This window comes from Bombus pyrosoma, linkage group LG7, assembly GCF_014825855.1.
Source record: "Bombus pyrosoma isolate SC7728 linkage group LG7, ASM1482585v1, whole genome shotgun sequence".
NCBI classification, from domain to species: Eukaryota; Metazoa; Arthropoda; class Insecta; order Hymenoptera; family Apidae; genus Bombus; species Bombus pyrosoma.
The window spans coordinates 11,332,132-11,359,200 of record NC_057776.1 but is presented as its reverse complement, the minus strand read 5'-3'; the positions used below and the strand labels follow the sequence as shown (position 1 = coordinate 11,359,200).

At 47.1% G+C, this 27,069-nt stretch overlaps 3 protein-coding genes across 9 annotated transcripts in view; 2 read left to right on the top strand and 1 right to left on the bottom strand.

The window, feature by feature from the left end:
* Positions 1–17,425, bottom strand: part of LOC122569410 (ankyrin repeat domain-containing protein SOWAHB) — a 112,589-nt gene extending 95,164 nt beyond the window's left edge. For 6 of the 7 annotated variants that reach the window (XR_006317442.1, XR_006317443.1, XM_043730409.1 and 3 more), the window contains exons 1-6: positions 17,267–17,425; positions 17,032–17,093; positions 16,277–16,672; positions 15,277–15,426; positions 2,188–2,223; positions 1,785–1,889 (exon numbers count right to left, since the gene is read on the bottom strand). Coding sequence is in view for 5 of the 7 variants with exons in the window: in XM_043730409.1 (XP_043586344.1) it covers positions 1,785–1,889; positions 2,188–2,223; positions 15,277–15,426; positions 16,277–16,672; positions 17,032–17,093; positions 17,267–17,393 (876 nt within the window). In the remaining 2 variants the exon portion in view is untranslated. Of the gene's footprint in view, positions 1–1,784; positions 1,890–2,187; positions 2,224–15,276; positions 15,427–16,276; positions 16,673–16,919; positions 17,094–17,266 lie in introns of those variants that run through there. The other variant, XM_043730412.1, reaches the window with a different exon arrangement.
* A 4,944-nt stretch (positions 17,426–22,369) lies between these two features.
* Positions 22,370–24,195, top strand: LOC122569830. Its single transcript, XM_043731457.1, has 3 exons — positions 22,370–22,462; positions 23,442–23,560; positions 24,057–24,195. Exons 1-3 carry the CDS (start codon positions 22,370–22,372, stop codon positions 24,193–24,195), a joined length of 351 nt encoding a protein of 116 aa, XP_043587392.1.
* Positions 24,196–25,012: 817 nt separating this feature from the next.
* Positions 25,013–27,069, top strand: part of LOC122569408 (homeobox protein caupolican-like) — a 76,130-nt gene continuing 74,073 nt past the window's right edge. The window contains exon 1 of the mRNA XM_043730405.1: positions 25,013–25,137. Within this exon, the coding sequence (XP_043586340.1) occupies positions 25,027–25,137 (111 nt within the window). The 5' untranslated portion in view covers positions 25,013–25,026. The remainder of the gene's footprint in view (positions 25,138–27,069) is intronic.

The window sequence follows — 27,069 nt, the reverse complement described above, 5'->3', positions numbered from 1 at the left end:
TGTCGAAGCCTCGGTGAACGAGATGGTAGTGGTCACTCGAGTACTCCGTAGAGAATAAATTTTTATATTAATCAAAGATTAGAATACTACTACCATATATACCGATCGACCGCTTCGGAAAACAAATGTCGCATTGACGAGAACGAACAGAAAGAAATCAATTACTCGGAAATATGCGTATAAACTATCTTCCTTTTGCAAGAAAATGTAAGTTACGACGTAAAAGAGAAAGAGGAAACGCGGCAGCGAAATGAAAGTACGATTTCCAACAGGAAAAACATTTTCCGCGTTTTATTCGGATAGTAGATGCGAGAGCCATGCAAAAGCGGTAGCACGGCCGCGTGATAGACGGCGCGTGTACGATGCTGCAGGGAGAGAGCAGAGACGCGAAAAAGACAACAGAGAGACCGGAGTTCGTTGCCAATTTCCGCGAGCGCGAGACTCGTCGCAAAAAGGGAGCAGTGTATGGTTACGTTCGTACGGCGGCCATAGGCGAGCGTATATCGCGGCGATGTTATCCGCAAACACGCGGGTTCGACCAATTTATCCCAAGGGATGAGGCGGACGTGGCCTGAACCGGGGTGTGGGGCTACCTTGTCCAGCGGAATGAATTCAGCACGCAGCCCCTGTGCGGTTCAGCCGCCTCCACCCCTTTCGCAGACCACCACCTCCACAGACTACCTCGTGCTACATCCCCACTTTCCAGCCGTTTCATCCCCTTGTTCCTTCCTCTCCGCCTTTTCCATCGACACCGACCGTGAACGGCCGTTAAGGCCGGTTCAAACTATTCAGGCCAGAAAACGACGCGTGTTAACAGGAACGACCACGTCGCGGTGAATAGTTTTTATCGCTGGGTCTAGTGCCGCTATGATCATCGGACGACGCTTTGTACACGATAGTCGTTTTAGCTTAATTAACCGTTTCGAAGAAAGCAACGTGTAGAATACGATTGACACGGTTTCTACGATACGTGTAGTCGCGGCATTTTTCTCGATCCTCGATTGCACAAGGTGAATTTTCTAGTTCTAAGGAGGGGAAAGTAGAAAGTTCCTTTCGAGGTGCGATCGAGCCACAGCTATTTACCACCCTCCATGGTAAATCTTCTTCCTTGTCTTTGATTCTCAGTGTACGGATTATAAGTGAAATCGATAGTGTGAGTAATCCTTAACTCGTTCCCTATCGGACACTGGTGATCCGCTCCACATATTGGCGGTTTGGTATACACCGGCTGCCTGATTGCCACGGGGGCTCTTAGATTTATTGACCTGTCAATGGTGGCGCGCGAAAACGGCGAATTTACAACGCCGCAGGTGTTAAGTTCTGCCGTGCGTGTAATAACGGCCTGATCCCAGGCCTACGGTAAGCCACACCGTAATTATATTTCCGAACCTCTGGCCCGCCACCTTTGTCATTATCACCCGAGGCGGCGTGGCCGTAATTCAATGAGATCCATTGCGCGGACCAGCGCGCCCCTTTCTCTACGTGAACACGTTAAACACACGGGACGACAAATCGCTCGCGAATCTACAATTTTTTAACCGATCGTACACGCAACCGAGACGAAGGGAGGAAGGGGGAGAGAGAGAGAGAGAGAGACCGCTTTAGATAAATCGAAAGAAATTTACGAGAGACGTCTGCCGTCTTTATTCGGGTCGTTCGAGATAACGCGTCACACTTATATAAAACGCCTATATCTTACTCGACGTTGCTGGCATTTCGACAAAGTAAAAAGCAAACGAGAAAACATGCTCGAATTAAATGGCGATCATAAAAAGTTGACATACCTTGAGTCGGGTGAGGCGAGGTTCTTCCGTGGCCAATTTCGCCAATGCCTGATAATCCCCTTGCGCCGCTCTGACCAACCACTCCCGTGACTTCCCGTCCAGTTGCTACTTCCCAAAGCGATAATTGCCTCAATTAACAGGGGTTACTCGCGATATCGAGCCAGCGAACGATAACGACCAACACGAACAGGATCGCGTCCAAGAGAGATCCATGGTTCGATTAGAAGGGGAAAATTTTAATTAAGATCTCCGTGCAGAGGCAGCGTGCGTTAATCATGCCAAGACGCGCAATCCGTTCGAACCGAATCTATCGTCTCTCTTCTTACATACACGGTCTAAGCGTTCGCGGGCTGGCTCGCGTACGATAATCAAGATCCACGGAAGACCCGCACGATGAACTTACCGAGGCAACGGAAGCGCTGTCATCTTCGTCGGCGCCCTGCGGGGAAAAGAAGAAAATCAGTCAGTCGCTCGAGAAATCAACATTACGTGCTACGTCACGCGCGACGGGGCGAACGGTGAATCGCCGTGAAACACCATGAGGGAACCGGTCGTTGGCGCGCGATCGCTCTATATGGTCCTGCGGAGCCATACGGAGAACCACGTTCCCTCTTTCTCCCGCTTTAATTCTATCCTCGTCTTTCCTACGGCGAACAACGTGCCCTCGCGGTTACGGACGCCACAAGGGCCACGGAGAGCTCGGGGAGAAGAAAATGCGTAAAAGCAGCGGGGAGCCGCGCACCATGAACGTGCTTCGGTCATCAGATTGATATACGGATCCAATAATTGATTCTCTGACGCAAGACCGCAGGAGGTTGGACCAACTTACGCAACCCCTGTCGGCCACCACCGGGTCGAGGGCAAGCGTTTTAACCAGCCTGCGGCGAACTTTGTCTCGGCGCTGTTTGCCGGATAAAGTGGGTCTCTATCAGGATCGCGGAACGCTGCTAATGGTCTCGTAGAAGTTTGGAACCGATACCTTTTACATCGAACGATCTGTCCACTTTTACTTCTTGACTCGATCGTTTAAAGGAGGGACGGATATATCATTCTCGTAATCGTTTCGAGAATTCGCGATCGATATTAATTGATATCGTGATTGGTAGAATTTACAACATTTCATTTATTTATGAGTGAAAGTAATAGCAACTAACTCTTCGAATCAAGGTGCACTCAACAAACGTAAAACACAACCCTCTCGATTTCTGCGACACTTTTCGCAACACACGACCACACCTATGTACGTCCACGAGGCATTCGAAAAAAGAGAAGGAAGAAGAAGAGGAAAAAGAAGAAGTCGGAGAAGAAGGAAGAGGAGGCAGTGAGGAGCGGCTGATCCCAAGAACGCTAAACGACTACTCATCCCTGTTAAACTGTTTGTATTTTCACTCGTCACGGCTGCATCGTCCGTTCGAGGTGCTCACATCGACACTCGTATCCGAATCAATCGTGACTCCTCGTAAATTACTTTCAACGAAGGAACGGGAGGGGTAGAAGTTGAATTCGGTCGAGTCATCATTAGCCGGGCCCGATATATCTCTATCGATCGACACCACCTCGCGTGTCTTTAAGTGAAATCGTGATTCGAGAGGGCGATCAGCGCTGCCAGCTTAAGAAGCCTGCCTCGCACAGCTCGCGCATTCCGCGCTTAATTTAATTTCGCAGGGTAATCCCTAACGCTTAACGTTCCTCTTGTGGTATGCAAATTCGCTCGATCGTTCGAGTCCGATGATCTCCTCGTGGCGTGTGTCATCGCGATATATCCCCCGCCCCTCTCTTTCCTACCAATCAAAGGACGAGTGAGAACCACTGACCCCCCGTCGCGTCAGGTGGTGCAGCGAGCTACGTTCCCAGCTTTCATGTGCTACGGCCACTCTCCCGGCAGAGTTGTCCGTGCCTCGTGCAAATGCATCGGTACACACGGACGGGGGATAGTCTTTATTATGGACGTGCCCAGAGCGTTATCCTCCATCAGTGATTCGACAATCGTATTTTCAATAAGCGGTTGTTATTGTCCGGCCTGTTTAACAATAACCACGCGAACCAACGGGTCAACAACGAATTCGGTTGGCTTCTGACAGCCAGTCGGCACTCGAGGGGCGAAAAGAAACGATGTAACATCGGAGAGATTTCATAGATTGCAAACAACGTCGAACAACGAACGACAACTTGTCCGGGAACTTGTTCGCTTTCTCGGTTTCTGATAAGTGGAACATCGCCGATATACCGGTTAAAAAGTCAGGACGTTAAGATTCTTGTCACCGGCGGGTTTGGTTGATTTTCCAACGATCGGACGCTCGACGTGAATGGCCGGGAGGAGACACTTGTTTCCTCCGATATCTTGGTCCAGAAATATGCAAATGGTCTTGTCCCGTGTTGGCGCAACAACGAACGCGAACGATTGGACAGACGGACGAGTCAACGGTGCCGATCCCGCGAGAGTCGCCACTATAATGGGGTGGTTATCAGATAAGCTTATAGACGGACGGTAATCGTAATAACATCGCTACGATGGCTTCTCTGATTCATCGTTGCCAGCGAGATCGAGAACGGAACGAGTCGCAGGTATAGGAAGGGAGGGAAAAGAGAAAAGAGAAAAGACAGATCTATCCTCATCGGCGCCTGGACCCGTCAGCGAGTCATTGTTTCACCGTAATTAATATTTTAATTGAGATCACCGAGAATTAATTAATGCAACGGCGTCGTTATACCCTCCGTCTGGACTGTTCATTTAATCGATCGTAACACGGCGCCTGTCAGAGCTGTACAGCTCGTTCCATGAATTTCGTCGACTATCACGACTTCACGCTGCGCGTAGACGCCCCTTAGATATTATCTCGGGACTAATTTTTTACTCGTCGTTATTTATATAACCGTTACGATTACGCGAGCCCCATAACAGGAGTAATTTAAATTCCGCCATGGAACTTTTTAATTCGCTAAATACGCGAGCATACGGTACGTATCTATACGGCTTTCGTACACGGCAAGTACGCGGAACGATTTGACTCTTCGATCAGAGATACGTACATATACGAACGTGTTTCGAGGGGTGGCAAACTTCTGGAGGATCCAGACACGCGCTTCAAACTTTTTCTCGCTGCCAACTTTTTCGACAACTTCCGAGATACGGTGTCAAATATTGTCGACTCGCTTCACGGCTCCACGATTTGCTCAAACTCTATTATCTTACCCCCTCGAAAGCGGACGGGAGGAAAAGAAATAGCGAAGTGCCGCGTTAATACTGGATCGCTGGGAGAAACAACGAGCGTAACGGCTCTAGAAACGAACACAAAGGCAGGAATTTCCATGACCATCTCGCTGTTAACGCAAGTGTGCGCCGCGTCGACGTTGATTCCAAAACATTCTCTCCCTGTTCTAATTAAATTAAATACGCCTCTCCGGTTAATTTCGAGAATGTAGCCATAGAGAAGCGCGCGCAGATACTCGAACAGCGGTGCACGTGTTGGCTCACGTTCGCCGGTGCTTTTCTCTTTTCGGGACAATGAAAAGAACGCAAAGACCGAGTGAAACAGAAAACTAGAGAAAAAGAGAGAAAGAGAGAGAGAGAAAGAGAGAGAGAGAGAGAGAGAAGAAGAGAAATAAAAGCGAAGGCGGTGTGAGCGCGTGCGGTTGTTCTTCGGGGTGGAAACGTTTTAATAAACGGACGTGTGCTACCCCTCCGAGGGGGCGTATAAATATATTCGGTTGTTCGAGCGCGTGGAAGAAGGCAGTGGAGAGGAGAGAAACAGAGAGTACCAGAGTCAGGAGGTGAAGAGTCGGGAGGGTTGGATATCGGTGAAACGGCAAAAGGAGTCAGAAGGGGAAGGGCGGTGGCGGTGGCGGGCTGGTGCGGGATGGCGGAGGCAAAACATGTTGCGGCACGAGCTGCCTCAAGAGCACCGCAGAATTAGCTTTATTATAACCTGGGGGCCATCCATACATGCCTAACAGAGCACGAACATTCGCCGGCCAATAAGCCGAATGCTAACCAAACATTTTCGCGACTCGCCGCACCCTCGAATTTATCCCTGCTACACGACGGACGTAAAGCCACCGGACCTGAGAGATGGGGCAGCAGGGAGGAAGGAGGATCGATTTCACGAATTAAAGCTGGATATCTATTTAATGTGCCCGTTAACGTTCGACCACCGCCGACTATTAATAATCTGCCTGTTTGCGGGTACCACTTAAAAGATTATATACTACTCACGATTTACGTAATTATTGAGTTTATGGATTATTTCGTCCCATTTATATTGGAACGTTTATCCGCTCGTTTTGTCCGATCGCGGAAGCCTCTCTCTATTTATTAAATTATCCAATCGATTACTCGAGAAACGTGTATCTTTCGTCTCTGTAATTGTTTAGGATTTTGATTCGTTTATCGGGCATCTCCATCGCCAGCAATTCTTTGAATCAAAGAGGAATTAGAGATATAAACTATCGATAACTGACCGAATAAAACCCCGACTCGTGTTCAATTACCCAAGTGCGATATCTGCCTATTTACTGCATCTTCACGATCACTTTTCCTGTATTCGATTTACGTCAGAGCTGCAGAACTTCCACCAGAGTTCCCCAGATCATCCCCGATACCGAAAGTTCTGTACCGTGAAAGGTAGAAGCTCGGTCCTCTCTAACGAGCATCGTTAGGAGGAACTTTTCTGACGCGCTGACAGTGGACGAACGATTAGGCCCGGATTAGTGGTGCGCGCGAGATCGATTATGCAACGCTGCGGATAACGTTGGCCTGATTTATTCCCCTAATGGGCGTTCGCGCATTCATTTCGTGGCCGTACGAGGCAATTCCACGGGGCTTCGTCGGATGGTGGCGACCGTACTGCCGCTGACAGGAAAACTCTCGCTGGGTGATTCAGCGTTCCGTTCGGCGACGCCTCCCAACGACCACCATAATGCCTACACCTAGCCCGGTGCCCACCTACCTAACGCCATTTCCATCGGCTGCTATCGTCCGGGATCATAATCCAAGGTTTAGTCCGGAGTCGGACGAAATCGCGCCGAAGTGCAGACCGCTGTTTGAATTGGACACGCGGAATGGGTGAATCGCGCGACACCGCGTCTCCCTGAATCGGAGATACAGGTCTGCTTTGTTCGTCCGGGATTCTCTTCGCCTGCTCTCGGTATTCGATTGCAAAGGGACGGATGGTGGATGTGGTAAAAATTCTTTGGATCAGAAATTAACAAATTTTACGTCGGATAGTTGAAAAGATACTTGTATAGAGACAACGAAGGTTAAGTATCTTGTAAAGCACTAGGATATTCTTCCCTTTTCTACTTTGTTGTTTGGTTTCGAGACAAAAAACCTACAGTATACAGTAAGCGTTTTATCTAATTCGAACGCACTGGTCAGAATAATTGGAAGCTTTCTATCGCATCGACCAAGCGTGCGGACAACCACTTTAGTTGTAAAGTATAAACAGGATCACAAATAGGATATTTCTTTTAACACGTGGGCTATGAAACTCGAAAGACACGCAAGTTTCGCAACGCGAAACGTTTAATCCGAATCACAAGGATAATTACGAAATTCGAAAGAATCAACAATGGAATTGTTGTTCCTTGGACCAGAGCAATTTTTTATATCGAAGTACGAAGAGACTGGGCGCCGAACACGCTGGACAAGGCAAGCATCGAACGATTACACGACGCCAGAGAAATTCGGCATAGAGACGATTATTAGCTGAGCCGGCGCTATGGTGGCATTGGGAGTAATTCATAACCGGTAGCTCGTATTTTCGCGAAGCGGCACGTCGAATTTGGTCCGGATAGAGAACATGCAGCATCGACGCTGCTCCGCACCTCCCATCCTCCGACCGGCCTCCGTTGACAGGATTATATTCGTAGGTACCTATCGTGTTCCTCGGTGTAGCTCGGTCCCGCAATACGCGTCGCGCGATCATATTCTCGTCGACTAATAAATTTACCATGGTGCTCGAGCGCACAACTATCGTACGAATGTCGTCGGTCGATTGTCCTGCCGGCAGTGTCACTGTTTCAAGGACCTTCTACAATGCTAATCGACGCGATTCTACTCCGACGAGATGATTCTGCGAGCCATTATGGTTGTCACCCGACCACCGGATTATTCCAAGATTATTCGAAATTATTTCTCTCCGTCCTTATCTTATTCCTAACGTTTAAAAATACACTACGTTCATTCATGAATTTCCTTTCGGTTATAAGCAAATACGCTAATGAAAGAAACGACGTAAGCTCACGACGATCAGGCTTAACCATCCTCGAGCGTAGTTTCGTCTCCTAACGAGTTTATCGCATCCTCTTTAACGTTATTAACACGGGCTAACGAACTGGAAGTGCCGAGTCACCGAGGTCCTCCGCCAAACGCGGAGCCACGGTTCCACCAGGTACGCGTACACACCTGTACGTGTGCCCGTGTCTACCTGTGTACGTATGGAAGTCTATACACACGGGCTTGTAAGTGCAGGGCGAGAGCAGGCGCTCGACGGGACAGGTTACGTGTATAAGGTGGGATAAAGGTACGTATAGGTACAGGTCGGCCTGTCTGTGCGGCCCTGATACCCCAGTCTCTGGGCTAATTCCGAGGTGTAATCTGCGGGTACCATCTCAATGGATTAGCATATAGATAGCGAGGTGGGCTGACCGTATATATACGCGCCTAGACTACGTCGCAGGACGTAGCCATGTCCGTTTTGGTCTCGTGTCCTCTGTACGTAAGGGGGTCAGCTGGTGCTACGCTGCAACACCCCCGCAATTGCAGCGGATGAACCCCGAGCGCCTCTTGTACATCGAACACCCGTCCAGAACTAATTATCAGAACAGTAGATCAATCGTCGCGTCTAATGAACCATTTCCTTTACCGTGTCTCTGCTTGATGCATCGCTGGGAAACCACCAGTCGAAAGAAACACTCCGTCGACAATCTCTCATGATCCTTTCCTTCGAAGAATCAACTTGAGAGTTTGTACGTACCGAAGAACGAGATGCCAAAAACGATCGAGATACGGTCGAGCGTATTGTTTCCACGAAGACGGTCTCTAATGCAAAGGAGGAGGGAATAGAGTATACTGGCACGAAGTGTGACCGACATGAATGGCAGTTTGCCATTGGCAGCGGCCACGTGGGGAGGAGTAGACGAGGACGAGGACCGAATATTTCGCTGGAGGTGATTCGGTCGCGAGGTAATTTGTGCTCACAGCGGGGCTGAGCAAACATGCGCAACAGGGGTGCCTCGAAAAATTAAATAACCCGATGACTGGTCACATTCTCCGACACGCGGCATACACAGCAACCAAGAAGAACGTGCACACGTACACGCACACTGTGGAACTTTGGCCGTTCGAAGATGTCCGCGAGAAGGGCGCCTCGGTTGAATGACGTGGCCCTCTGCCGTTCTGCTTCTCCATCGTTCTCCCATTTTCTTCGAGCACGACCGAGCGATGCAAGGCTACGGTCGGATATCCCTGGGGAACGGCGTGGACCCAATGGAAGCTAGGACGGGCCCCGGGACTCAGGGCCCAAGAAGCGAGCGCCGGCCTCCCGCGGACTTATGAATACAAATAGCCGCTCACTGCGCGACTCAGATTCCTGATAAGGTACACTCCTGGCTTACCGGTACCACGGACTAGCATAAAGTACGAGCTTAGGTCCTCGCGGCCACCGAGGCACCACCGTTTAACGGAAGATTATCCTCGCGGCGAAGAAAGATTCGCATCGGACGATATCGTCCTTGTATCGGTTGAAAGAAAGGACTCGGGAATGTCATGCAGACGACCTCGCGAGACTCGCTGAGAGATCGAACCGAGGGCGGACCAACCGTATCGGTTTCTCTACACGGACGGTGAAAGAGACATTATTAACTCCCAACAGATATGCTTCTTCCAAGGAACAAGGCGTTTAAGCGAGAACCCGATCGTCGATATATTCGAAGATAAAATAACGGTCGTTCAGCTGACAGAACATACCTAAGTTTGGGTTATATTTCTAGGAGAAATTGTAGAACGTAACGGAAGCACAATGGAAAATAATCCTAAAGTATCTTCAGGCTAGAATACGCATTCGATAGAAAGAAACGTTTCTTAATTCTTACATTCTTCATCCGAATGAACGTCTGTTAATACGACAATTTCCAGAAGTTAATCTGAATATTTCGATATAACGTACGTACGGAAAAGTGTAATCGGAATTCGCAACGGTCCGCACCCTTCTTTCCTGCGACTGTGGAATGCATTTTACAGTGCCGATAACAAATTACGCGTCTTCATCCATGTTCTGCCTTCCAAGCAGAAAGGAATGCCATCGCTCGATCGGTCATTCCCCGGTTTCATCCGGTCGATCAGTAAGAAGATACCTACGCTCCTGCCGTGCGTTTCAGGATTGGAGACAGTATCTGCCTTTATCTGCGGCTAATGTCGTGTAAGAACTACGCCTCCTTCGATCTACTGACAACCATTTGTTCAGACACTCTTGACCACGAGACGCGGCCTGACTCAAAACTTTCTAATGAATTTACAATGTATGTCTACCTTGTCTTTGGTAAAAATAAAGGACGAATTGTTATAAAGACGATGAATTACAATACGCACAGTCACGAAACGAAACGCTGTGATCTCTTTCCTCTCCTGCTTCTCTTCTACGTGAGAATCTTCGTTTTCCGTAATACGTTCGATAGCTTCCACGTCGACCGAACACAGATTCGTTCAATTTGTCAATGGAAGGTCATCCAGCGGACCTACGCTTAGGCGGTAAAAAAGAAATCCCTGTCCCATAACCGGACCACCAAGAACGACGTGACCCGGAAGGGTGGAGACTCGTTCGCTATCGTGACAGTCACAATCAGTTTTCGACGCATTCTCTGACTGTCACAACGGGAGACGGACACCCGCCGACGAAGGTACTTAGTCTCCGGTGAATGGCGCGTACGAAACGAAGAAATCAAGCGATTCGACTAGGTACAGTTGTTTCTGTTACTACAAATGTCCTTCGCATTTTTTAATAGCTTATCGAATTTCGATCGTCCTAGCGGACCTCGTTATGGACGACTATTAACGTTTTCTGATCGAACAGAAGACGAATAAAATCTTCATTGCGATGTTTGGAAAGGCGAATCAAACGAATGAGATACACCTTTAATGGGTATCTTTATTCAGAGATACACACGGAATGAAAAATAACAGGGTTACAGCTATTTTTCGTCACCTCTCCATCAGTATACAGTCACCTTCGCATGAAGACATTAAAAATTCCTGCAGAAGCGCGAGGGCGTACGGCACGAGGCGACCGTTAAGCAAACAAATTTAATGCGCGTGTAGAACGGCACCAATTTAAATGATAATGCGCGCTATGTATGCTTCCAAGATTAACTCGTAATAGGCTGGAATAAATGTCGGCAGACCTGTTAGGCGTATCTAGCACTGTTACACGGGGAACAGTAGGTGCTAACTACTTCTGTAGACAAGCTTGTTTATATTGGTGCGCCGTGTATCTCGGAAGGTACGGGTGAATTTGTCCTGTGCTCGATGGCGTCAAGGAAATTGGGTCGCGCATCATCGCGTCCGCCGATCTCGATATTCTTGTTTGCCGATAAATTATTACCCAGTCGAACCACCCCACCATCCTTCGACGCGACTTGTAATTATCTGGACCGGTTATTAAATTTTATCGATGTCTAACTATCGTAGAATCGACAATCTATCAGAGAATATTTCCTGGCGAATTAAATATCTATAATATCACGTTAAATTTGATTATAAGAAGAAAGAGAGACCTAATAGAGAGAAGCAAGTTTCCTATTTACGAAACGCGATCATTTGTCACTGGAGTTCGACTCGATTCGTTTAATTAAGAGAACAGGACATAAGCCAATTTACTTTTACCAAGGTTCAACGATATCAGTCTATCTGTGGCGTGTCAAGAACCAATGAACCATTAATAACGTCTCCCAAACTTGTAGCAACCAAAGAACGACGAAAATATTTCACCGGTGTACGTAATACTTTCCCTAATTCGACGTCGATATCATCGCCCAGGTAATATCGTATCCGTTTCGCGTGGCGCTTATTGATTAAATTCCGGGAGGAAAGTACGGTCTCGTAACTGGGATAAAAAGCATCGCAAAAGACGATGATAGCGTGCAAAGGTCGAAGAGTCTTCGAACTATGAGGTAAGTTTGCCTCTGGGGGTGTCTTGTCGATGTTGTCGCGGATGGGATCATGCAAGCTGTGCTCTCCCCACCCCTCGAGCCTCGCCCGTTCTACGTCGGTGAACCTCTTTGCATATACATTCTGTAAGATTACTTTGTGCGGTTTACACCCTCGACCCAGCCACGGCGTAGCTGCTGCTCGTCCTTCAGTACGCCGAACGCCTCGCAGCCCTCGACGAGAGCTCGCTCCTTTTGCCAGGAGGCAAACTATCCTGCAAGTTTCACCTAGAAGGTCCCTAATGTATGCGGAACTATACGAGAGAAATTCCAAGTTCGGCATGCCCGTGTTAGGTACCTTTACGATGAGTATCTAGCACGGTCTCGCTCTTTCTCCCGACTCCAGTAAAGGACGAACTACCGACAAGACTACGCCGTAGAGGAGGCGAACACGCGTGATCCTAATTAGAACGCGTCCTCCTCCAAGTGTCGAAGTAAAAGCAGCTTTCTTGTTGCTTCGTTCCGCGTGCCACTCCGCCCGCGAGCATTCAAGAGCGTAAGTTGCGGAAGAAAGCGCGGCATCATCGAAAAACAAACGACGTTTCTTCCCGTTGGATGACCAGACCGACGTGGACGCATAAAGTTTCAACGTGGCGTTAACGCCGTCGGAATACCACCCTGTTACAGTGGATATTGTATTCTGTGAAAAGAGCAAGGAATATACATACGATTACGAAAATTCTCACGGAGATACAACTCTTAATAGTATTCTTTACCACCCACATTTTCAGCGAATTTACATAAAAACGAGCCAGGGCTCTGTAGCCCCGAAGCCCGATGACTACGAATAACCGCATTAACTTGATGGCATCGTTTTAATATTTCCTTTCTTTGGCGCGAACGATGAGTTACGAAACACTTCGGTAACTCGAAAGTAAATTGTTCTGCTTCAAATCTGACTTGTTTCTATAAATCCACTATCCACACAGGCTAAAGTAAACAAACAAATAAATGGCACAAAAACGTTTCTAATATATACATATAAGAAATAAATCAGCAAGACCCACACCAAGAAAATATTCGTGCAAATAAAAATTATCGTCGCTTTAAAGACAAATGTATTTCCAAACATGTGAGAGCCCTCTCGGTCACGATTCCCATGGCTCACCCTAATCGTCGACGTCACGGTGCTATAATCATTCGTCGACACGTAGCCACGGCTGCATTCAATGACCTATAACGAGGCTTTCGAAGAAAGCACGACGGAAAATTACGTGAAACGTGTTGATGCGACGACCGGCTGGCAAACGACGCGGCACGCGACACAACGCTAGACGAAGGGCTCATTAAGGATGCGGAGGGCGGAATACCATGGCCATGCTGCATGATAATTACAGCAAAGAAAGCTCCGACCCGGCGGACGCCTTGCTCCTCGAGAGAGCTCCCAAGAGATTACAGGATGTCCGGAGGCGAGAGGATTCTCTCGGCATGTCCCGAAACCCTATCCACGCTCACGACTAATAAAAATTAACAACCGGCCGGTTGGATTCGTACATGAAAGACGGACCGCCACAAATAGATGATGACAGCTGAATAATAAATAATTATCGTTGGGCCCACGCGCCACCCGCGAGCTCTTTTGCGGCGAGCAAAGCATAAACGATCACTGCGTTCCAAACGATTCGTATTTCCGGTTGACTTTACATCGCTTACACGTTAGAGATATCGGATAATCTCTCTCATAAAACGGACAGATTTTTAGCGTTTCTTTCGGAGAATAAACAATCTAAATACCGGAATTGTAGGCGACCCAGACAATATTCTATTGTTCCACGATCCTCCACAATATACATACATACAATGAATATGAAAATTCTTGGGGATATGTATATGTGTCGAGGTCCTTACGGTATGTTTTCGTCGGCGAGTTGTGCAACGTTGGAGGATCGCGAGCACGATCCGAACTTCTTCCGATTGCCGCGAAGGGTTCCACGTGGCCGATCCTTTTAATCGTTCGGCACGATAAACATATCGAAATTATGATGGAGGATCGAGCGCGTAAAGGACGAGCGGTGGTGATCGTGCAAGCTTTGCGGCCGCGGCGGAAAGGATCCTCTCGTTCCCGCCGCGTCTGCCTCCTCCACTTTTAATTTTCAGGCGCGGCTAATTATGATTTACGGCAACATCGACGCAACATCCTGATCGGTACGCGAGATACCGCCCGCAGGATATTCAAATGCGATGAATATTGCTCGCCGCGATAAACGGCGCACGAACAGCGACAGACGAGATGAGAAACAGAAAGAAAGAGAAAGCGAGAGGGCGGAACGACGGGAGAGCAGATAGAGAAAGATGCAAAGGAGCTGACTGGCGGGAGGCGCGCGTGTAAAGGATACGAGAAAAGGATTCTTAGTAGTCTATTCGGTATGCAAGATGAGCGGTCAGACCTGTACGCACCGCATCCCTTCTTCGCCAAATAAAAAAAAAAAGGAGGTATATCCTTGCGTGTGGATTATTCGATATATCGAGAGCCGGCTGTCCACCATGGTCGCCTCGAATCGTTCGCTTTTTCTCCGATAACTCAGTGTCAAACGTGAAACGGCAGCAGATGGGTAGTTATGATTTGAAAGCAAAACGTTTAAGAACACCTTGTGTTATTAACCGATCTTATCTCGAGGAAATAAAAGATACTTATTTATAACTGAGGAGCTGCTTGATACGTGTTCTCACATGAATTACATCCGCGTGAAGATCATAGTCAGATAATATAAGCTTTCTGTTAGAGCAAAGTAATTTGTCGATATCTTATACGAAGCGAGGGATACGTCAGAGAATTAGCCACATGATTACGCCGTTCGTATGTTTAATAACTGTTTTAAAACGTACCTCGTGTATACACGAATATACACGCACTTTCGAATAATTAACATCGTGCAAACGAATATATCGTATGATATTAATAATAGACATCAATATCCATTATTACCGGAATTACTACGCTTCGTCTCTCTGTTCTTCCCTTTTGAATATTTTTTCACCTTGCCACGTGCTAGTTTCTACACTCGTACGACTCGTTCAAGTTTTGCAATCGCTCTGCTCCGTTATTTCATATCCTCGATTACCAATCGCGATTAGGAAGTTATCAAGGCGCACCTTATAGCGCGGAATGTATCGTGAAGCGGCAAATTTGTTAGTCATAGAACCGAATGGCCACGGGGTATGATCTTATGAAAGAACGGCAAAATAATTGCCTCGACTCTAGTGTTATGACGGTGAAAGAAAAATACTCCGGCGAGCATCGCTGACCGTCTTAAGAGGGAGAAAGGCAAAAAATTATTAGATTATCGGTTACCTTGTCAGATCGCTTTTTAGTAGGTGTGATAGTGCCGTTAGGCCTGCCTTGGAGATCGGTTTCGCTAGCCATCCGGTTGAAACGTTGCATCCGTTCGCGGAAGCTTAATTGCTCGGTTGAGCCCGGATTCGTCGCGACGGCCTCATCTTCCTGCATGTTTAATATCTCGGATTGTCAAGACTCAGAGAATAGTAACACGTAACGCTACGTCCAGCTACTGATAAAAGGCGGAGCCAACAACGAAACAGCGACAGAGTAACACAGAAAGGGTGACAAAAAACCATGTGCTGACATATAAATAGTCGACGAGACTAGTACACGCTAGATAGAGGTGCTTATCTATGTCATACTATCATGCTACAATACTAATTAAAGCGACACATCAATACTCGGTGGTATCTAAGCATGCTAAATAACTGCGAGAACAATGACAGCTGTGAAAATAAGATTTTCGATTATTTATGACGAGGATACCAGTGTCGTTATGCAAGGGCGTTAAGCTTTCGATAGAGGATGAGGAACACCAGTGTCGAGTGTGCTGCGTACGCTATCATACCGCGTAAGTGACATTTACTGTAACCATGAACACCTTTCTACATAACCAAACCATGTACACGCAACACTATTGCGCAATAATACCAAAATTATCTGGCCTCGGTAATTACCCGATAAAGCGAAAACGTGTTCAACCATTTTATCGTTTGCACACTTATTTACATATACGGCCACAACCAGGACACTATAGGCAGAACATATACTACGTGGCTTGCGTGTGTACGAGAAACGTGAACTTTTATCAAACACTCGTACACCTTGACGAGTTATGATTGCCGGTATTATAAACGAATCTCAGACGGAATATGAAAAAATTGATATCCATTTAATTATCTAGTTAATTAAACTTGACCAAATGATACCGCACCTCCCCTTCCCTTACATAATCCGAATAAAATTTCACGTTTCTTTTTATTGCATTTACTTGTATAAGGCAAATACTGACCTTGATAACAGCCTCCGATCCTCCCTTATTCTTGTCCACGTTCTCCTTATTCTCGATCTTGATCTTATCTTGACTTTTACGGCGTGGCGGTACGGGAGGTGACGATGTTGAAAATCCGGTCTCGACTTGATGATCAACGCCATTTTTCTGCGCACTGATAGCGACTTCTTCGCGGGAGAAATTCGAGCACGACTCCTCGCGATGTGCGTTCGTATTATTATTCGCCGGCGGACTGAGGGGTGCGGGAGGTGGGGACCGGTAGGGTGGCGGGACTCGTAACGGAGAAACCGGGGTAGATATATCGGCAGTGGAAATAGCTGATCCGTTTTGATCCGGAGGCGCCAGTTGCAGAGAATTTAGACGATACTTCTTCTTCAGAACCAAATATCTTTCACCCTGCACGAGCAATTTCTTTATGATGCATGGATAGACTCGACTTTGCAGTATGAACGAACGTAAGTATTACGTTTTGCGAATTTACCATTCGAATATTTAAATGTTATATATCAACATTAGCTTTCTTACACCTCTATTTGTCTAAATAAAAAGAATACCTAGTACGCTTTACGACGATATATATAGTACGCAGTGCTCGATAAGAAACAGTAAGAAAATCTTGGACAAAAAAAGCTTCCTAGATAACCTCATTTTCCAACAATTGCGCGAAGTACATATTGGAAAAACTGGCAACGTCGCAAAACGTGCAACAAGTCGCTGCTGTCAAGGCGGAAGGAAATTGCTACTCGATGACGCACCTCTTCGTTCTTTATAGTAGCCAGGGTGTTTACATACTCCTTGAACCGATTTCGTGCCTCGACTGCAATGTAAATTTGCGCAATATTCACTAAGTATCGTTAGATTTGACTCCCGGTGTGACGAGTATTAAGACCTGCCCGTGTTTACACACAGCACACCGTGTAACATCAGGGTCACACCTTGCGAAAGTGAGACAGTGATCCGACTACGTCGTATATCAGATTTTCAACATACCTTGTGTTTCCGGATCCGTTAGGAACTTCTTGAAGTGCTTCACCAGATCGTGATTACGAGCAGTGCCCCCATTTTCCAATAAATATTCGCGAATCTCTTCGATAGACAGTTCACTGGGCGTCGCCATCTTGTCACTACTGGTCGGCACAGCAGCGCCACTATCTTCACTGCCTCGCTGTGCTGTCGATAAAAACGACCTCTGTGTCGCACGATACACGCAATGAATTCAGAACGCGTTACAACTGGTCTCCGATTCTGTTAATCGAAGGCAACTGATATATACGTAATTTCTCTAAATCCAATATAACTAACTGGAATATATACGTCTAGTACGTATTAATATACTGTAGATGGTGGTATCGTGAAAACCTTCCGTCGCATTATACGTCATTGGAGCAAGTGAGCGATGTCTAATTGCTACTTAAAAATGCAAATAAAAATTATGTATGCGTGAAAATGCATACATGAACGCAACGTGTAATTTCTTCCTTTAATAATGTACTAACGAACTGTAATCATATTGCACCGCAAAAAAATTGTTAACATCATTAGTAACGAGTGCAATCGTTACTCCTCATGCATAACACATAATAGCAGTCAATTTAATTGTATTATAATCGTGTAGGACGCGATGGAATATGTAACGCGCGATCCAGCTGCTAGCTCGCATCCCATGTCGCGATACACGTACATAAAAACCAGCGGCCACGCGAAAACCGATTTTTCACTTCGGAGCCGAACGTATTAACCGTCGATGGAACTAGATATTTGATTCTGCCCGCGCAAATAGACGATTCGTAAAACCTTTTAGCAGCCCGACGCGTTATATTCCATCGATGCAAACATCCGGCTGACGAACTCGTCGCACAAACTAATGTGAATAACCGTGCACGGCCAGATAGAGCTTTAAACTTTAAACACTGCGATTTAAGTGCTGCTATACGCATCGACGATGGTCGATGAAGTAATTGACTTTTGTTACGTTATCTGATACATTTACAAGTTCGAATCAAGCGGACCACTATTAATTTTTTAATTACATACTACACGAAACGTATGACTTAAAATTAAAACTGGTGCCATAATTCACGTTAACTAGATGATACAATAAATGCTGCTGTACGTATATTTGAAATGAGAGGCACTATTAACTACCCAAGGGTGCCATTAAGATCAGTACCTTGGGACCCAAGGTTATCGTACGTGTAAGTTAAAATTATACGTTCTCGATTGCACATCTATTATTCGACATTAAAAGGAACACGCACCCTGACGTTTTGTTGTGACGAGATATTAAAAAAGATAGGCGACGATAAAATCTTGCGCGAAAGTTACTTAATTTATAACAAGATCGGATAGTCAAGCCTTTTAATGGTGTTGATATAATCGTCACGATGCCTGGATACGACAGACAAAGAAGAAAGTCTATGATTTGCATAATACGTATAGTCTTGAACAAGATTATCCAGATAATCACGGAGTTATAATGAGAACAGTTCTTCGCAGCAATGTTTTGTAATGAAGAAAATGGCCTTACTAATCACCTACCGTGTGTAAAAATATATACAAGCTACAAAAGACGAAGGGAGAATACTAGAAGGGACGGAGTATACGTGCGGCACGCATATGCGTGTCCACGGACAGGAAGCGTCGTGGTGCCTTTATAATTAAACCCCTTTTATCGGCGATATTCTAATGAAATGACGACTAATGATTGAGCTCGATCCGCGTAAGACTCTGCAACGGTCAAACGATTCACGAGTTAAATACGTAATTTTTCAAGTATCGTTAATGGTTGCTATCGTTTCGCCGAAATGACAATGCTGTTAAACACGGCCATGAACGCGCGTTAAGCGTATTCTGTAACACCACTTTACAAGGATCATCACGATCAGAGATCGGCTCGATTAAAATAATTACAACCGCGAGGATACGGATTTGTGTCTCTGCGGAGAAAAGGGAAAAATGGTTTACCACGCCAAATAACAATATCAGGGATCTCGTGGAGATCAGATGGTAATCTTTTGACCGCGGTAGCCGACATGCAGCGTGTTCTTTGATACAATTCTAAACCCGGCAGGATTGATGCACGAGATTGGCCGTGGTATTTCCGTGAACAAAATGTGTGCACCAAGAGGTCGTCCGGGGGCGAAGCGGTTGCAACAAGAAGAACGAGCGGCCAAGAACGAGGACAAAGGAATCGCGTCGACGCCCCGTGGCCCCGTAGGTGCATCCACGATATCATCTACCCATGTTCCCTTGCGTTATGCTTATGCTCGTGCATACGTAAAAGATGCGCGAGCCTGCAGCCGCTGCAGCGCTTTATCCGTCTGGTGCAAACTGCAAAAGAGTTCGTGTGATCTACCGCCCAGTGATATGTCGCCGCTGGGATTCCGACGAGAACCGCAAGCTTCTTTTCTTTCCCCTTCCCCACCCTCCCTATAATTCTCCCAACCCGTTTGTTCTCGCGCCATTTTAATTAATTCTTGGACAATGCAACAGGGGAATGCTTTTTTACTGTACACGTTTATCCGACCGTGTACAAGAATTCATTATGTAATGTATGGTTTCCGCCAACTTCTTTTACTTTCGACCAACGTGAAACGTTACTTCAACGCACACTTGCTCCTTTGTAACCGTGAATCCTGCTCGCATACAAGGTGTGCCTTTATTAATGTCAAGCGTTTTCGACAACAAGTTTATTCAGACGAGACACGTTTAACTCTACTTTCAACTCGCGTCCCCATCTTTTTTTTCCATTTTAAAAATTCTAACAGCGACTACGTAAAACGCAAACAGGTAATGTCAAAATTTCGGTAGGCTCTGTTCCGCAACAAAAGCTACTCGTTTTCGAATAGAAGTATAGTTTGAAAACGGACTGTTGTATTTCGTATAACCTCACCCCATACATGAAAGTATTGGATATGGTATACTATACCATTGGTTTTCATGCAACAAAACCAAACCGCGAAGCAGATACATCGATGTAGCACGGTTGTTACTCGATCGAGCTATTCGCATAATCGACTCTATTCGCGAAAGAACAACCGCGATAAAGGGTCTACGTTTTCCGTTTTTAGCTTTTTTTTTTTTCAAATGAAATCCTTTTCCTGTTGTGGTTTACCGGAACGTATGTATCTCGCGGCGAGGAGAACGGGGCGGAACGAGGGAACTAACGCCAGCTCGGTTTTTGTCAAAGATTCCAGAGGAACGTTTCGCAGGGACGTCGTGAGTTACTCGCGTGTATGCACGCACGAACTAAGAAACGCGCGGTGGAGGTGCAAATGCGCTCGCGTGGCTGGCAAAAAACAGCTTCTAGATCGTGCTGTCCTCTCCACGGATGGCAAGCAACGCCGACGTGTAACAGTAAATTCGACCTGAACCCGATGACGGACTTCGCGCTCTCTATCGTTTTTGCCATATAAAGGGTCGCAATGGTAGCGCGTATCCAACAGGAGCGACTTATATATTCGTCCATAATTGGAGCGACTGCACTCACTCGAATTGGCTACGATATAAAACATCCCGTATAAAGAGCGTACTTTGGCAAGTTTCTTGCACGGTTTTTACTCGCCGTACCTTTGGTGGTCTCGTTAGAAGGACAGTGGGAGGTCCGCGGGAAAAACGGCAATAACAGACAACAAAGCCAGCGCGTATCTAGTCGAACTCGTCGTCTCGATCCCCTAAAAACTGTGTTTCGAGGAGACGAGTGAAAAAAAGTGAAGCCAGTGGTCGAACGTCACGTCCGTCGAGGTCGATTCCGTACAATTATTACGGTATTATACGCTGCATTATACATTAAGGTCCGATCATTCAGTTCTGAAACAGTTATCGCGATTAATGTACACAGCTAACGAGTCCGTAACTCTACGTTCGAGGAATAAATTTCGTTCGAAACATGAGAGATACGCGTCGCAAGCTAAGATACGGTATAATGCATCGGGGCTTCCTTTCGGTGGCTACGTATACCGCACGGCAGCCAACGTAAAACGTTTCGCTGAACAGAGTTATGGGCTCTAATGAGTCGAGGGGTTAAAGCGCGAGTCCCGATCCTCGCTGCAAAAGAAGAGAGCTAAAACCCTATCGGACCGTTCAATCTATCCTGACTACCGTTTACCACGGCATCGTTTAAAGTGGCCACAGGTGCTCGCCCGTATATACGCTCGTTCCACGTACCAAAAAAAGAACGAATATAAGGACTGTGAAGCAGCCGATGCCCGCGAGTATGACCACCGAGAGCTGTATGTTTGGCTTTCTCATAGTTTTACCGGATGATTTTTAGTACTTGATCGTAGCGGCTCCGGTTTGTCGGCGAAAAGCCAGTTCGGACTTCAAAGATTCGCAATCGAGCACTTGGCTCTATACAGGCATTACATATTATCATGGCTGGTATCCAACCGAAGCGCGCGTGTCCCCTTCGTTGACGTCGTAAAGCGGCTTTCCGTGCATACAAAGTCGAGGGCTCGATCAACACTCTACGGGGTCGCGTTGTCGTTGGTGGTTAGAGGTCCATGAAAAGAGCAAAGTATACCTTGGCGCGGCTAATAGCTCCGCATTTTTTATTCGGCAATACATATACCACGGAAATTGACCGACTGTTTGCCCGTACGTTTCACGCGAAACATTTAACACGCGATCATAGATCAATATCTCGTATAAATACATGTCCTATTTCAGAGGAAAAGCACAGTCGACGGTTTATTTTATTTATTTACTTTTTATTAAACGACGCGGCATCCCGATAGAACTATCCGAAATATAAATATCGTCGAGAATTTTTCAAAATGACTAACGATTGGAGCAGTCATTCGGAGAGTTTTCAATGTGGCAGCAATTGCGTTTATCGATGCCCCGACGTTCCATGAGAATGTCACAGTCTGTTGCGATCAATCTTTGACACCGATGTGACAACCCGTGCTATTTCAGAGTGTGTCCGAGCGATAATAGCGACTGCCAAGTGGCGACTATTAGTAGAATTTTAAGCCAGGTACGCCAGTCGACGCGAACGGTAGCAGTCAAATTAAAACGCGTCCCGCCAATGCGGGGGGGGGGGAGGAGAGGGATTTTGCAAAACAAACAAAAAAGAAATTAAAAAGTGAAGCAATGGCTGACTGTATGAACGTCGACGTACCAGTGGTGGGTACACCGGATACGAAGAAGGGCCAAAAATACTATCAACGATTCGTGTCGCTGTCAGTAACGACGCATTAACGCATTCATATCGCATTCCAACCCTCCGTTCGACTGCAGCCTGCTGCTCGATGTACTCGCGCTCGTTCTTTCTTCTTTTCTTTTGTACGCGTCTCGTTACTCGCGCGCTCACTCGTGTTAAGTCGCGCACTGCCGTGTAGCTTGCGCGAACAGCGGAAAAGTATTCGTGGCTATCAAAGAGTACACTGCCGGACAACGCGTTAAATATGTGTCAAGTTGTAAGCTCGCGAAAAATCTGTCCAACGTCTTGCTCGTGCTGATGCGACCGGCGAGTATCGCTGGTAAAAAGTGTGAAACTCTAACTATAGGGTTCCGTTGACGCACGTGAACTGTCATTACGCTCGAGGTGTAGCACGCGTTTCCGAAACGAGTGTGCACCTATCGCGCGAATCACTCTTCCCGGCTATATTACAATTTGTCGTGCATAGTAACGAACGTCGCAAGAAACGCTGGAAAAAGTTGCAGGCAACGCGCCGGTGACAGCGTGTAATAACGCGCCTGCTAAACCGCTAATCTACTCTCATAAAGTATTTCTCGCGTTCCACGACTTCTGTACAATATGAATGCATAGTAAACAGTGGATGACGCACGATAACGACAGGCACAATTAACTTTTTTCAACCCACCTGCGAGCTTATTAGGAAACCGGTCACGAAGAGTTCCCGTGAAAAATCTTACCTCGATGCAACGAGGAAGCGGAGAACGTTCTCGAAGACAAAGTATCATAGACTGATGTTTATGCGCGCAATGCACTCGCGTAAAATATATGCTTCGCGTAAATGCGGATAGGATGTGCGGATTTTTTCACTGCATCCTGTTTGAATTGAAAAATATAAATCTAAGTTTAATGTAAATTTACAGGTACGAACGAGCTGGTTAAAGACAAGAACATGTCAATGCAAATGGCACGCACTCGCGATGGTTGATCGAGACATGGAAGAGGGAACATCCGGCTCTTTGAGAGGACGTTCGTTCACGATCACAGGGCACCCTTTGCAAGTTCACGCAAGAGGTTCGCGTTGTCTCAGAGAGACCGCTACGCCGCCCACGTCGTCGCCGATTACCGGGAGGTATACGTGAAAGGTAAGGGCAGTTCGATCATGGATAACGATCGTTTATCGGCGCCAGCCAGCTATCGTTCTCTGTCCCTGTGTCGACAGATCGATTCGAGGAAATGGAGAATTGCGGTAATTGCGATAAGTAACGTAATATACATACGTTAGTCGGGAAGAACGTCTCGGCGGTGGAGGAAGGTGTTAACCGCCGGTCAGGAGATTTACAGCGCGCATCGATAGCCTGTGTGTTCGGTTGACCGATCGGACTGACGTCGGAGAGGACGATTTCCGTAACGCGAGGGCGTCGTCATTTACATTTCCTAAGATGTCATCGCGGAAACGTAGACGGAATCGTGAAGCTTGTTCGCTTAACCCACACAGAGGCTGGAAGCAGAAGTACAAAGTCACGTTCTCCGAGCGGCGTAGACGCGCGGGAAAAGGTACATCGAGGGGAGCAGCGGTTAAACGAAGGACGTAAAAACATCGGGTATGACGGAATATAAGTGAAATCGGAATAATTACAGGCGGCACGGACGCAAATCCTGCAATACGGTAGTCAGTAGGCGGTATGGCCTACCAACAGGCGCATACAGGTATACGCAAGCTCTTTGTCGGACGGAGGTGGAGTACGGGTTATATTGGCGCCACCTCCTGCACGGTTAAGCGAGCGACTAGGGCAGACTTACGCCTTACGCCTCTCTCTCTCCCTCTCTCTTTTCCCCTTTCTCCAGCTCTCTGACTATTCGTATCTCGTTCTACCTCGTTGGTTCGTCCCTCGACACCTCTCGCTCGCTCGAACGCTCGCTTACTCCGGTCTGTTCCGTTCTGTTCTCTGCTCTTCTCTCCTCTCTCTCCCCTCTTTCGGCGGCTTGCTCGCTCGCTCGCGCGCTCTGCCCTCTCGTCCCTCTCCGCTGATGCTGCAACTCCGGCTCGGCTAACCCAACCTAACCCGCGGGCCAACTTCATTCCACGCCGACTGACCACCACCGACGGCCGTCGTCGTCCTCGACGCCGTCGTCGTCGTCATAGAACGCGGGTCACGCGACACGCCGTGTCGACGGTTACCGTGTGTTCGTGCGTTCTCCGTTCGGTTTTTTCGCGCGTCGTTCGTCTACGACTACCTCGAACTGCTATACGTATCCCGGTTCACGAGTGACAGAGTTCCGGCTGCGGAGACAGCCATCGTGAGAGGGAGAAAGAAGGGAGACACTTGGTAATAGAAAAGAAAAGAAAAGATAGAGTGACCAAGCGTGTCTAGATATAGTTTCCGGTTTTTCCACGAAACCAGCTGTTAAGGGAGAAAATCAGAGAAGGAGAGAGGGAGAGAGAGAGAAAGAGAGAGAGAGGGAGAGAGAGAGAGAGAGATCTGGGAACCAGACAACCGACCAGGAGAAACAGATTGATCCGAGTCGCGACGTCCCGCCGCGCGGATTTTGTGTCTCGTTCGCCCCGAAGACATTTGAACAGGAAGAAGGAGGAAGAGGAGGGACGATCATGGACATATCGGAAGATTGCTGGGAGCACGTGGGACTGCTTCAAGAGGTTTCCGCCACGGAACCACCCCCGCCACCACCCGCTCCCGACTTCCTAATTCAGCAACAGGAGGTGAGCAGTTGATTTCTTTTTCCCCCGCTGCTACGATACTCTCGTGATCGGGATATTCGATCGATTCGGTCCGCGGTCGAACGAAAAAAGCGTGGGAGATCGGGATCGAACCGTTACAGTTTTTGCAAACACCGGTATCCTTTCGCTTCGAATCGAAAGAGAAATCACGTGTGCGTTAAGATCGATAGGAACCGGTACGGATGATTTACGTTACTGATTTATTACATTTTTTTTCCGTGCTAACGCGTTATTATCGTGTAATAGGCGACCATTTGCATTTTTGCGTAACTTTTTCCCCGACAGTATAGCGTTTAAACTAATTAGAAGACTCGTATATTAGGTGAAGCTGTATTTTAAATAATTTACACCGAGCACAGGTGGATTGCACTGTCACGCGTTATCATAATAACATAGTGTACTGGTTTAGTTCCGCTGGAGCATTGAAACATTCGCCATAGCGCGTTCCATGAAACGAATATGGAAAATTGTACGACGTTTCAAAAAATTGTCGTGAAAATTGATAACAACGACAGCGTGAGCCAATTTAACCTCCGCGAATACTCCGCAGGGTATACCGGTGAGATCGATACTTCGTATGCTCGAATAGGATCGGTAAAAAGAGTTCGAACGACTCTATTCTGGCAAAAAATAGATACGTTCTATATGACGATATAATTTAAACTCCGTTAACCAATTCCGATTATAGATGTGGAATCAAATCTGTGTTACCCTCTTAATTGACGCATTACAATTAAAAGCATGTTCTCGTGCACGCGATCATCGGGGGCTAGCTTTGTCGCGGGCACGATGCCATCGACACGATGCACTTTTCTCCGGAACGATTCCGCCAACGACGTCGGATCAGTTTTATCGAATTAACTATTCGATATATGTACCGGGTAACGCGATTAAATCGTCCTTACAGTTCACGCGAATTCGAAAGTTGGCCCGAACGTATCTTTCATCGCTAATTTTTCAAGTGATTTTCGATTTCGGATCTCGACTCTGCTAAAACACGGGGCGTGTTGGCCGTTTCGTGCTTCGTTATTAATTCGTTGCCACTCTGAAAGCATCGTGTTTCGAAGCGGAACGTGACACGAGTGTAAAAACTTGGCTAAGTGAAGCTCCAAAATCGAAAAAAAGGGAGCCAGCTGTTCCCTGCCTTTTCGCCATTCAATTTCTCTGTTTATTTAACTGGAGCAACCTGCAATGATCCTGCGAACGAGTTTATGAATGGGTCGATGAGAGCAGAACGAAAAATTTAGATATCGTTATGGTCGCTAGGGTGGCTCGGGTAAGTCGAAGTTAGAGGAAAAGCACGAGAAAAGGCGAAAGAGAGAGAAGGGAAGGCGAGGGAGCTCGTTCCGTTTCAATTTCGGGGGTCTCGTGTAACGAGCTCTCGCGGTGGAACAGCATGGGTCTATAGGGCGTTGGTTACGGTGCCCTGTAATCATCCCGGAAATTATAGGCATTTAGACGGGCATGAATGAGCGGATAGGAAAGTTTAAGAAGATATCGGTGGCATCGGTGTGTCAGAGGCGCGTGCAGCATCGACGGCCCGATGCCCTCGGTCCCCCTTCGAGAACTTCTCTCGTCAACCCTACCTCGAGTCTGCTATGCCGCCAATTTCTAAAGGCACCTGCAGCTGCGATGTAAGACCCGATCAAGGCCCAGATTCACCTTCTATGTATTCCGTTCTTGGCATCTTTTCTCTCCCCTGGCCCCGATCGACCCCCGACTACGTGTGCGTGTGTACACGGACAAAATTCTGGGACACGAACTATCGGGCTCGGTTAATTCTTCTTCCCTCTCGACGGACGACGATAATAACTGCGGCAACATAAGTTGCAATCAGCTGTCCATTTGTATGGGTGTGTACATTAAGCGGCACGCACACTCGCGTGTGCATTATTATGATAAACGATTATATAC